General features: G+C 50.9%; 1 protein-coding gene across 1 annotated transcript in view; it reads left to right on the forward strand.

Annotated features, from left to right (window-relative positions):
* The window catches only part of DIS3L2 (DIS3 like 3'-5' exoribonuclease 2), a 316,408-nt gene that overhangs the window by 139,182 nt on the left and 164,560 nt on the right, over positions 1-12,666 (forward strand). The window contains exons 8-9 of the mRNA XM_063131760.1: positions 4,338-4,432; positions 6,441-6,688. Coding sequence (XP_062987830.1) covers positions 4,338-4,432; positions 6,441-6,688 — 343 coding nt within the window. The remainder of the gene's footprint in view (positions 1-4,337; positions 4,433-6,440; positions 6,689-12,666) is intronic.

Here is a 12,666-nt window from a genome sequence, read left to right on the forward strand (position 1 = left end):
CCTCCATCTTCTCTTCTCCAGGCTAAACAGGCCCAGTTCTTTCAGTCTCTCTTCATAGGGCTTTGTGTAGTGAAAGCCACCATCTACGTTGGTGGCCTTCACTACACTTTGTGGTAGCGAATTCCATAGTTTAACAATGCACTTCTACAGAATCGGTGTTATCTCATTTTGTGTGCACTACAACTCCCATTATTCCCAGTCGGCATGGTCGGCAGTGCTGGCTGGGGATGATGGAGGTTGTAGGCCAACGCATATGGAGGGCACCCAGGTTGGGAAAGGCTGCTCTGAGCTAGGGATGGGAGAACCGGTGAGTTTTGAGCTGGTTTAAATTCTTTCTTTCTTTCTGGTTTAAATTCTCTGAAAATCACTTTGTAGCTTGTTTTGGCTTGCTCCTGTTTTTGTTTTTGACCTGCTTCTTGGTGCTTCGAATGGGAAAAGTTCTTCTTTCTTTATTTTATTTATTTATTGCATTTCGACACCGCCCAATAGCCGAAGCTCTCTGGGCGGTTTAAAAAAACCGTGATTGATTTATTACATTTATATTCCACGTTTTCTGATTTGCGAACAGAACCATGAGCCTTGTACATTCCTACCCTAAACTCACTCAATTTTCCATGCCACCATTGGGACCTGGGCGGGTTTTCTTGCCCCAGAGATGAAGCGCACCAAATACAGCATTGAAAAAGTAGCTTGAACCTCGTGCAAGCACTACCTTCGCCCTTGCCAGAATTGTCAACCGTCCTGTTTCCATCCAGGGTAGGAGACGCGTCTTTCCCCCTTTCGGTTCGCCGGCGTGCGCATGTGTGCATGTGCGAGTGCGCGTGTGTGCGTATGTTGAAAGGCTCAGAAAACACAATATATTTTCACTTGCCAGTGGGAATTGCTAACGTTTAATTGTGCTCTTCTTGGAAGGAGTTGCAAATTTCCACAGTGGCCGCAGCGAGCCTGGAAAAAATAACTTTGGATCTGTCATGGCTAATAAGTGTTTTAATCTGATGGCTTTAAGGGCCTGCGTTGGCCACCTCAGCTGTCCTGGCTAATCTGATTTGTGCAAGGAACTTTCAAGAACTTGAAAAGGAAAGAAAAAGCCATCTTCTACCAGGCGGAGGGGATCGAAGTGCAGCCGGGTAGGCCTCCGAACCGTTCAGCGTGCCGTCTCGGAGGGCTGCAAACGTTGCAAACGCTGGATCTAATTTGCTGGTAATAACACAACTAATTGGAGAGGTTTCTTGCCATTAGTGCCTCATTTTCTTTTCAGCAAAGCTATAACAATTTTTGGTTTTGTCAGGTAATCACCCGAAAGGGAAACAAGGGGATTAAAGCACCGTTTTGCTGGGCTGGAGCTAGTGGAGGGTGTTTGCACTGTAAGATAAGCCGAGAGAGCCCTGCCCAACCTAACATAGTAAATCTCCCACTGCAAACATAGCGCTGCCCAGGGTGGAAATATTGAATGGTCACCGGATAACCACGACAGCAAAGGCTCGGCATAGTTTATTTCTGGTTTGGCAAATGGCAGCAGGCTCCTTTTCTCTGCTCCTCCCGACGCTTCGCTTCTTAAGTTCAGCTGTCCAGGATTTCTCCTGGTCTCCCTTATTCTCCATGATATGCTTGCCCACGTCGGTGCTGCTCCGGACTCTTTTGCGTGTGTGTGTGTGTGTGTGTGTGTGTGTGTGTGTGACGTAATTATCACTGCCTGCCCAGCGCTGTTGGGTTCCACTTTTGGTTCCTTGTTATATGGACAGCCCAAAGATCCAGAAGAACGTAACAGCCCTGCTGGATCAGACCGAGGGTTCATTTAGTCCAGCCTTTCTCAACCTGGGGCGCTCCAGATGTGTTGGACTGCATCTCCCAGAATGCCCCAGCTGGCTGGGGCATTCCGGGAGTTGTAGTCCAACACATCTGGAGCGCCGCAGGTTGAGGAAGGCTGATCTAGTCCAACACTCTGTTCCCACAGTGGCCAACCAGCTGTCAACCAGGGTCCAACAAAGCTGGACACAGTGCAACAGCACCCTCCCACCCATGTTCCGCAGCAACTGGTACACACAGGCTTACTGCCTCAGATACTGGAGGCAGCACATCTAGAGTATTGCGTCCAGTTCTGGGCTCCACAGTTCAAGAAGGACTCAGACAAGCTGGAGCAGGTTCAGAGGAGGGCAACCAGGATGATCAGGGGTCTGGAAACAAAGCCCCATGAAGAGAGACTGAAAGAACTGGGCAGGTTTAGCCTGGAGAAGAGAAGATGGAGGGGAAATGCGATAGTACTCTTCAAATGCTTGAAAGGTTGTCACACAGAGGAGGGCCAGGATCTCTTCTCGATCCTCCCAGAGTGCAGGACACGGAATAACGGGCTCAAGTTACAGGAAGCCAGATTCCAGCTGGACATCAGGAAAAACTTCCTGACTGTTAAGCAGTACGACAATGGAACCAGTTACCTAGGGAGGTTGTGGGCTCTCCCACCCTAGAGGCCTTCAAGAGGCAGCTGGACAACCATCTGTCAGGGATGCTTTAGGGTGGATTCCTGCATTGAGCAGGGGGTTGGACTTGATGGCCTTGTAGGTCCCTTCCAGCTCTGCTGTTCTATGATTCTATGATTCTATGAAGGTGCTCTGTGGTCCTTTTCGATGAAGGGAGGGGGGCTGTAGTGCAGACACGAGAGAGATTCGGCCACCAGCCGCAGCGGGGCATGTGGGGGCAACCAATGGACCTCTTTTGTGGGCTTCTCCCTGGGAGTCTGTCAGGCATCCTGGCGCACGCTCTTCATTAAAACAATTGCCTTACATCTTCCCTGTTCTTTAAAAAAATGCCCAACAGCTACTTTCTCTTAAACATGGAAGCCAGAATGACTTGCTCCTTTTTGGAAACTAGGCTCCTTGGAAATGATAGAATGACTTCCTTTTCCAGCCAGCAGCCCCACAGGTGAATGGGCTTTCAGCTCGGGCTTTTAGCCCATCCAGGGAGGGGCCATAGCTCAGTGGGACGCAGCCCGTGCTTTGCATGCAGAAGGTCCCAGGTTCGATTCCCGGCTTCTCCAGGTAGGGCGAGGAAAGGAATCCTGCCTGAAACCTTGGACAGCCGCTGCTGCCAGTCAGTGCAAGCAATACTGGGCTAAATGCACCAGGCGTCCGATTCTAGTGGAGCATAGGGACATAGGAAGCTGTGTCCCTATGCTCCACTAGAATGGTCCACAGGGTGGTGAGATCCTGTTTTCACCCCAAAGTGACATTTTATTTATTTATATATTTGTTTATTGCATTTTTATACCGCCCCATAGCCGAAGCTCCCCGGGGCGGTTCACAAAAAATTGAAAACCATTCAAAGTATAAAACAAAGAGTTTAAAAACATGATATAAAATGCAGTATAAAAGCACAACCAGGATAAAATCAGCAGCCGTGAAGAAACACAAATTTAAGATACAAATTTAAAGCAGCCAAGTTAAAATTAGATTTAGAGACTGTTAAAATGCTGGGAGAATAAAAAGGTCTTCACCTGGCGTCTGAAAGAATACAGTGTAGGTGCCAAGCGAACCTCCTTAAGGAGCTCATTCCACAGCCGGGGTGCCACAGCAGAGAAGGCCCTGCTCCTGGTAGCCACCGTAGCCGGGTGGTGGGAACCCTACTTTCGCAGATCCAAACTGGCCTTTAAAGATTGCTTGTCAGGGCTGAGATACTCAACTCTGCCAGCGTAACGTCTGAACTGCTGTTGTCTCTTGGTTTACGTCTTGTTGGTGTCTGGAGGAGGACTCTTTCCCCCTTTCCTTAGGGCATATATGACTTCTCATCAGCCTTATTTAATAACAGCTGGGCCTTCGCCGAAGACTATCTCCTTGCAAGGTGCGGTTTTGGTTTCTAGGCTAAATACGCATTTTATAACCTTGCATAACATTCTTTAAAGGAAATTAAACATTTTAATGAATACGAGCACTTAAAGGGGACTATTTATGTAACGTGAAAAGTGAAATGACCCCAACGTCAGAAGTGCCAGGAAATCCAAACGCTTTTACTTGCATTTAATAAATAGAGTGTGTTTTCCACCATTTTGTTTATTATGGCTGGTATAGATATTCTTGTAAATGTTGGGGTTTATTTTGATTTTAGCAGATGTGCACAATGGAAGTTGACCATATATCTGTTCCCCATTGCAGCCTGGAGGGATATTGAAGTGGTGCTATTTGTTCCACGGCGATTTTGACATACGGTGTTTTTGGTGGGTTTTTTTTTTGCTGCTTTCAGTCTGGGCCAGTTCTCGAAGTTGGCCCTTCGGACTGCCAAAAAGGGACCTTAAAAGTCTGGAATTAGGAAAAGGGAATGTTTTATGTGTGTGTGTGTGTGTTCCATAGGGAGCAATCTGGAGGCTTGCGGTGGCCGCCATGCGAAGCAGGACGATTCCTCCAAGGCAACCGACCCAGATCAGTACCTTCAGAAGACTGCCAAGGTAGCGTTGTATTAAAAGCCTCCTAGCTGTGCCATCAAGAGGGCTCCCCCCCGCCCCCCCCATCTCCCACAAAAGCAGCTACCTGGGTCCAAGCCTTTCATCCAACCCCACTGGTTTCTTTCGGCTCTGCATGGGACTCTTGCAGAGGAGGGCAAGGATCTCTTACCGATCATCCCAGAGTGCAGGGCACAGAATAACGGGCTGAAGTTCAGGAAGCCAGATTCCGGCTGGACATCGGGAAAAACTTCCTGACTGTTAGAGCAGTACGACAATGGAACCAATTACCTAGGGAGGTGGTGGCCTCTCCCACACTAGAGGCCTTCAAGAGGCAGGTTTGCTTTAGGGTGGATTCCTGCATTGAGCCGGGGGTTGGACTAGATGGCCTTAGAGGCCCCTTCTAACTCTACTTTCCTATGATTCTATGATTCTATTATTCACCAGTACAGCTGCCACAGCTTTTCATTAGGGAAGACTAGAAGCCCAGGTGGTTGCAGTGTCACAGTAGGACTGGGGAGACTCAGGTTGAAGTCTCTACTCAGCCATGAAGCTCACCGGGCGACGTCAGCCCAGTCACCATATCCCAGCCTAACCTCCCTCGCAGGGCTGTTTTAAGGATGTAATGGGGGTGAGGGTTGGGAAGACACGGGCGCTGCCTCGAGCTCCTTCAGGGGGAAGCAGGATATAGACGTCATAAATAAATCCCACTGGGTGAGTGTAGGACAATCACTGCCTGCCTAACCTACATCACAGGATTAGGATAAAATTGGGTGGAACCCAGAATTCCACACTGGCACACGTGTTTTGTATGTTCGAGGTCCCCGATTCGACCCCTGGCACCTCTCCTGATTAGAACACAGGTGCTTAAGTTAAAGGGATTTCAGGGAGAAGGTCTGTGGGAGAAAAAACACACAGCCTTGGACCTGGGAGGGAGCTCTTCCCCATTTAGGGTAGACAGTAGCAGGTGAGAGGGACAAGTAGGCTCAGTTCAGACAACACGTTTTTACCCCACCGTTGAGAAATGTGTTGTCTGGCGGGAAAACTCCACGCTGAATATCCACGCGGTGCAGGGGAGAGTTCCTGCACAGCCGTTGTGTGGCGTGTTGTGTGGAGGGCTCCGTGGAGTTTTCTGTTGCGTTGACTTTTCCCACTGGCTACAGAGTTCTCTGGCCAGAGTGGCGAAAGGAGCAAGTGCCGCTCTAGGAGAGCCGCCGGGGTTGTTCTCCCCCCCCCAGCAATGGCTGATGGGATACCATTGGGAGGACCAGGGGAGGAGAGTAGGCGGGGGAACTGTCAATCAAACGTCAGGATGGATTTTTCTCAACTCCACGGGAGCCCACAGCCACACAACGGTGGCGTTAGAACATGTGTGGGGCGCACCCCCTAGAAACTCAACCGTTGAGTGGACTTTTCCCAGTACGTGTTGTCTGAACTAAGTCATAGACTGACTTGGTGAGAGGCAGCTCCATTGGTTGGATCCCAGATCCACGGCCTCGGGCTCCTCGGAGAGTAGGGTACTTATTAAACATCTACGCTGCTTTGATCAGACCATTGCAGCGTTAAACCGATGAAAGTTGTGGTAAGTCCTCCCCAGGGTTCAAACATGGGCATAGAATCATCAAATAGTAGAGTTGGAAGGGGCCTGAAGGCCATTGAGTCTCACCCCCTGCTCAATTGCATGCTGAGTGCGAGCCCCCCCAACCCCCCCCTCCGCTGCAAAGCGTAGACTTCCATGCTCTTGTTGAGGGAAGACTGTGTGAGCCGTGCCGGTGGACGCTGTTTGTGACCACGTGGCTACTGTGGCTCCCCTGTAAGCGTAAGACCAACGGGACAACATTTTGCCTCTGGGGAATGTTCTGAAAAATGCAGTGGCGCTCTGGTCTGCGTGACCGTGGAAGGGACGTGGCCCTTGCGAACGCGGAAGGTGTCCCAGGCTTTGCTTTCTTGCCCTGTTGTTCGGAATTGAAAGCATCCTTTAAGGCTTTAACTGTCTCTCCTCTGACTCTCCCAGGTTGTCTTCATCTTGGAGAAGAAGCATTCCAGGGCAGCGACGGGCTTCATCCGCCTCTTGACTGACCGCAACAGCGAACTGTTCAAGAAGTGTGCCATGTTCTCGCCCGTGGACCACAGAGTGCCTCGCGCACACGTGGCCTTGAGCGACTGCCCGCCAGATTTCGCCGCCAGGCCCGAGGACTACGCCAACATCCTCTTCATCTGCCGTATCGTGGACTGGAGGGAAGACAGCAATTTTGCTTTCGGGTACGTGGCTGCTGGCGGAAAGCGGGCAGGATGAGGGTTCTCGGAAAGGAAGCCGCAGCTCACAGGCGGAGCACATGCAGAGGGCTCCAGAGGGCTCCGTCTCTGGCATCTCACTAGTGTGTAGTAGTGCGAAGCGGTCTAGCGGCTGCTGTGCCATCAACTTCAGTGTACCTCTGTGCCTACCTGGGCACCTCCATCCAAAATGGCCCATACAGCAGCAGGGTTGGGGGAAAAACCTGCTCAAGCCACTGCCAGTTGGTGGGACAGGGCTGGACCACTGGTCTCTAAGGCAACTTCACATGTTCAAGTGTTTGATTTACCTGGGTTTGATTTATCTGGGTAGCTACACGAGGAGCCGCATAGCCTTTGTCGGAGCTCGAATCTCATAGAATCATAGAATAGCAGAGTTGGAAGGGGCCTACAAGGCCATCGAGTCCAACCCCCTGCTCAATGCAGGAATCCACCCTAAAGCATCCCTGACAGATGGTTGTCCAGCTGCCTCTTGAAGGCCTCTAGTGTGGGAGAGCCCACCACCTCCCTAGGTAACTGATTCCATTGTCGTACTGCTCTAACAGTCAGGAAGTTTTTCCTGATGTCCAGCTGGAATCTGGCTTCCTGTAACTCGAGCCCGTTATTCCGTGTCCTGCACTCTGGGAGGATCGAAAAGAGATCCTGGCCCTCCTCTGTGTGACAACCTTTGAAGTATTTGAAGAGTGCTGTCATGTCTCCCCTCAATCTTCTCTTCTCCAGGCTAATCATGCCCAGTTCTTTCAGTCTCTCTTCATAGGGCTTTGTTTCCAGACCCCTGATCATCCTGGTTGCCCTCCTCTGAACATGCTCCAGCTTGTCTGCGTCCTTCTTGAATTGTGGAGCCCAGAACTGGACGCAGTACTCTAGATGAGGCCTAACCAGGGCCGAATAGAGAGGAACCAGTACCTCGCGTGATTTGGAAGCTATACTTCTAATAATGCAGCCCAAAATAGCATTTGCCTTTCTTGCAGCTATATCGCACTGTTGGCTCATATTCAGCTTGTGATCTACAACAATTCCAAGATCCTTCTTGTTTGTAGTAATGCTGAGCCAAGTATCCCCCATCTTGTAACTGTGCATTTGGTTTCTATTTCCTAAATGTAGAACTTGGCATTTATTCCTATTAAATGTCATTCTGTTGTTTTCAGCCCAGCACTCCAGCCTATCAAGATCACTTTGAAGTTTGTTTCTGTCTTCTAGGGTATTAGCTATCCCACCCAATTTTGTGTCATCTGCAAATTTGATCATCATTCCCTGCACCTCCTCGTCCAAATCATTAATAAAAATGTTGAAGAGCACTGGGCCCAGGACTGAGCCCTGCGGCACCCCACTCATTGCCTCTCCCCAGTTTGAGAAGGTTTCATTGATAAGTACTCTTTGAGTCCAATTCTGTAGCCAACTGTGAATCCACCTAATAGTTGTTCCATCTAGCCCACTTTTAGCTAGTTTGTTAATCAGAATATCATGGGGCACTTTGTCGAAAGCTTTGCTGAAGTCAAGATATATGACGTCCACAGAATTCCCACAGTCCACAAGGGAGGTTACCCGATCAAAAAATGAGATCAAATTAGTCTGACAGGATTTGTTTCTGACAAATCCATGTTGGCTTCTAGTAATCACTGCATTGATTTCAAGGTGTTTACAGATTGACTTCTTTATAATCTGTTCCAGAATTTCCCCAGGGATGGATGTATCTTGATCCCACCAGGTGCGGCTTAGGCAAAGCAAATCTGTAGTTCACTTGGTTGCCGCGGCCCAGGCGTTCCAGTAGCCCCTGCCCAAAAGCAAGAGGGAGGAGGCTCCTAACAGGATGGACGCTCAAGTGTAATAGTCCTGCCCGGGAGCACCTGGGTTTGGTTCCTCTCTGTGGGGCTCGGCTTGTTTGCCAGTTCTCAGCCATCTGTTTTTCACTTGTGCGATGGTTCTTGGAGTTTCTTGTGCCCACCTTGTTTTGCTTTTCCCAGTCGTGTCTGTCTGTCTGTCTGTCTGTCTGTCTGTCTCCTCCTCCTCCTCCTCCTCCTCTCTGTGCTGGCTGTCCTGTCTTGGACCTCTCTGCTTTTCCTCGTCCCTGGTCCCAACTCCCAAAAGGCTCTCCTACGTCTGTTGTGACGGTCAATGCACATAGGCAGCCAGTGCACACCAACAACACTACACCATCAACACCACCACCATGTCTCAGTGGTATCTTGACACTGACCCTCCCGTGAGGCAATGCGATCATGACTCCCCGTAGATACATTGCGTGTGATGTTCTCCATCAACTGCACTCCCACCAGCAACGCCTTGCGCTGACGGAGAACATCACACGCAGTGTATCTACTGGAAGTCATGATTGCATTGCCCCAAGGGAGGGTCAGTGTCAAGATACCACTGAGACATGGTGGTGATGGTGATGGTGTAGTAGTGTTGTTGTTGTTGTTGTTGTTGTCAACGCTTCACATTCAGATGATTTTGAATTTCGTTGTGCCTGAGAATTTCGTTGCCCATCCTGCAAATGACGAGTCTCTGAAGTTGCTGTCTGTTGGTCATCATGCTTTTCTTGGCAAAGGAGGAGCGTGTTCAGAGGAGGGCAACCAGGATGGTCAGGGGTCTGGAAACAAAGCCCTATGAAGAGAGACTGAAAGAACTGGGCAGGTTTAGCCTGGAGAAGAGAAGATGGAGGGGAGACATGATAGCACTCTTCAAATACTTCAAAGGTTGTCACACAGAGGAGGGCCAGGATCTCTTCTCAATCCTCCCAGAGTGCAGAACAAGGAATAACGGGCTCAAGTTACAGGAAGCCAGATTCCAGCGTGACATCAGGAAAAACTTCCTGACTGTTAGAGCAGTACGACAATGGAACCAGTTGCCTAGGGAGGTGGTGGGCTCTCCCACACTCGAGGCCTTCAAGAGGCAGCTGGACAAGCATCTGTCAGGGATGCTTTAGGGTGGATTCCTGCATTGAGCAGGGGGTTGGACTCGATGGCCTTGTAGGTCCCTTCCAACTCTGTGATTCTCTGTCAGCTGACCAGGAACCATGCCTTGTCCTTCTCCGGAACTTTTGGAAGTGTGTGGCCAGCCTCAAGCCTCCCAGTGTTTCCCCGACTGCCCTGCCGTGGCACCACCGCTCGCCCAAGGGGTTGTACGAAAAAGGACGGGGTTCCCGTCTGGGCACCTGCCCAGAGGTGGGCCAAGCCTGGGGGTGCCCTGGAGGTGTAGCTTTAGGGGAGGGGTCTCGCTTCTGTGACTCTTGGGTGCCACCTGGTGGTCAACAGCACGGTGCTTTCTTCTTTGAACAAAGCCGCGTTGTCAGCTTAACCGAAGGCGGGCAGGCTTCTCCTGGGTTCGGTTAGTGTGGAAAAGTAGCACCCTTGGAAATAAAGATGGCGCTGGAAGCCAACGCTTCGCTTTCCAGCACGCCAGGCTCCCAGTTTATATATCAATCGGGGTGGGGGTGGGGGAAGCCTGGCAGATGGGGCTGTGGAAATCCGACTGTCGGATTCGAATACCCGAATCTCGCCGGCCATTTTAGGGGGGACCCGCCACTTCCTCTCCCAGGGCCCTGTGCAGCCTACAACTCTGCATGCAGAGGCTGGGAGGGTTAGACAGGGCCTAGGAGCAGAGGCTATACATGTCCTCGCCGCCACCATTGGCTCAATCGTCGCCTTCCCCACCGCCCTCTGCGAGGGAACGCCGGCGATCATGCAGGGAAGGCGGCGATCGCATGGGGAAGCCGGCAATGGTGGCAGGGAAGGTGGCGATCACACCAAAGGGCAGCCAGGACATGTATAGCCTCTGCTTCTGGACCCCGGTAAGTCCAGCCTTCCCAAGTATTGCATGCTGGGAGTTGTAGGCTGCACAGGGCCCTGGGCCTGTGAGAGGAAATGGCGGATCCACCCTAAAATTTTGGTGGAGATTCGAGTATTCGAATCCGATGGTCGGATTTGCACAGCCCCATCTGCCAGGCTTCCTTCCCCCCCCCAACTGATATATAAACTAGGAGCGTGGAGTGCTGGAAAGTGAATCGCTGTCTTCCAGCGCCATCTTTATTTCCAAGGGCGCCTCTGGGCCCGTGTGGCCGTTCTTAGAAAATGAAAGGCCGGGGGGGATGCAGTGCAGCTCTTTGTTCCGAAACCTGCCCGGCCACCCGGAAAAAAGAAGAAGATATTCTGGGGACATATTGGGAGCATTTTGGGGGGCTCGAAGGTGCCGTGGGAAATCCAGGAGGTATTTTGCCGGTGTCGTGTACGTGTTTTGCTTGCTTGTTTCTTCGGCGTGGCACATGTAGGTGTGATGGCTGGTTCGTTTGTTGTGTTGTGTTCCTTGTGGTGGGTGGGTGTTTTTCCACTGACCTTGATTCTCTGAGCATCACCAGTTTTCCTTCTGTGAAATAAGCCTTGGGGTAGGAAGCTGTGTTGTTTTGTATTTCGGAGCTCAGACCCCCTTTGTACTTAAGGTTTTGGTCATGTCACTTTTCGCCTCTCCAGGACCGAGCAGGTACTGGCCTTGGGCTTGCTTGCCATCTGGGGGCTCTTCATGCTCCCTGTTTATGCAGCACCTTCAGTGTTCCTGGTGCTCTGCAGAATAAGCGAAGCCAAAAAGGAAAGAATCATAGAATCATAGAATAGCAGTTGGAAGGGGCCTACAAGGCCATCGAGTCCAACCCCCTGCTCAGTGCAGGAATCCACCCTAAAGCATCCCTGACAGATGGTTGTCCAGCTGCCTCTTGAAGGCCTCTAGGGTGGGAGAGCCCACAACCTCCCTAGGTAACTGATTCCATTGTCCTACTGCTCTAACAGTCAGGAAGTTTTTCCTGATGTCCAGCTGGAATCTGGCTTCCTGTAACTTGAGCCCATTATTCCATGTCCTGCACTCTGGGAGGATCGAGAAGAGATCCTGGCCCTCCTCTGTGTGACAACCTTTTAAGTAATTGAAGAGTGCTGTCATGTCTCCCCTCAATCTTCTCTTCTCCAGGCTAAACGTGCCCAGTTCTTTCAGTCTCTCTTCATAGGGCTATGTTTCCAGACCCCTGATCATCCTGGTTGCCCTCCTCTGAACCCGCTCCAGCTTGTCTGCGTCCTTCTTGAATTGTGGAGCCCAGAACTGGAAGCAATACTCTAGATGAGGCTTAACTTCATCTAGAGTATGAGGCGAGAAAAGGGACAGGTCCCTGCACCAAGGAGCTTGCAGTCTAAATTTTGTTGGCGGGGAGACAGGAAAGGGTCGGGGGGGGGGAGAGGGGAGCAGATGAACGTAAACAGTCGTATCTCCTTAGGCTTTGCTTCTGATGAGGAAGAGAACTGAGAGTTTAATTCAAAGGCTTCATGGAAGAGATCGGATCTAAGGAAAGGTCTGCCCAGGGGAGAGGGGCTCTGTGGTGGCTCCATGGAGGTGTTTTCGGAGGGGGTTTCCAGGCATCAGAGGTATCGGGGTGGGGGAGAATGACTGAGGCCCGAGGGTCTCTCTTGACTGAAATACGCTCTGAAAGAAGATTGAGGGGAGACATGAGAGACTTAAAACGTTGTCACACAGAGGAGGGCCAGGATCTCTTCTCGATCCTCCCAGAGTGCAGGATACGGAATAACGGGCTCAAGTTAAAGGAAGCCAGATTCCGGCTGGACATCAGGAAAAACTTCCTGACTGTTAGAGCAGTACGACAATGGAATCAGTTCCCTAGGGAGGTGGTGGGCTCTCCCACCCTAGAGGCCTTCAAGAGGCAGCCGGACAACCATCTGTCAGGGATGCTTTAGGGTGGATTCCTGCATTGAGCAGGGGGTTGGACTCGATGGCCTTGTAGGCCCCTTCCAACTCTGCCATTCTATGATTCTATGAATTCCACTCCTGCCCTGTTTGGTCCACATTTTTCTTCGAACAAAGGGGAACCGGAGGGCGTGTGGCTGCAGTCAAGTTTCTAGAAGGCATCCTGGCCTGAAAGGTGATGTATTGAGCTTTTATCAGACTGGCCATGA

Source organism: Elgaria multicarinata, chromosome 8, assembly GCF_023053635.1.
Source record: "Elgaria multicarinata webbii isolate HBS135686 ecotype San Diego chromosome 8, rElgMul1.1.pri, whole genome shotgun sequence".
Classification (NCBI taxonomy): domain Eukaryota; kingdom Metazoa; phylum Chordata; class Lepidosauria; order Squamata; family Anguidae; genus Elgaria; species Elgaria multicarinata.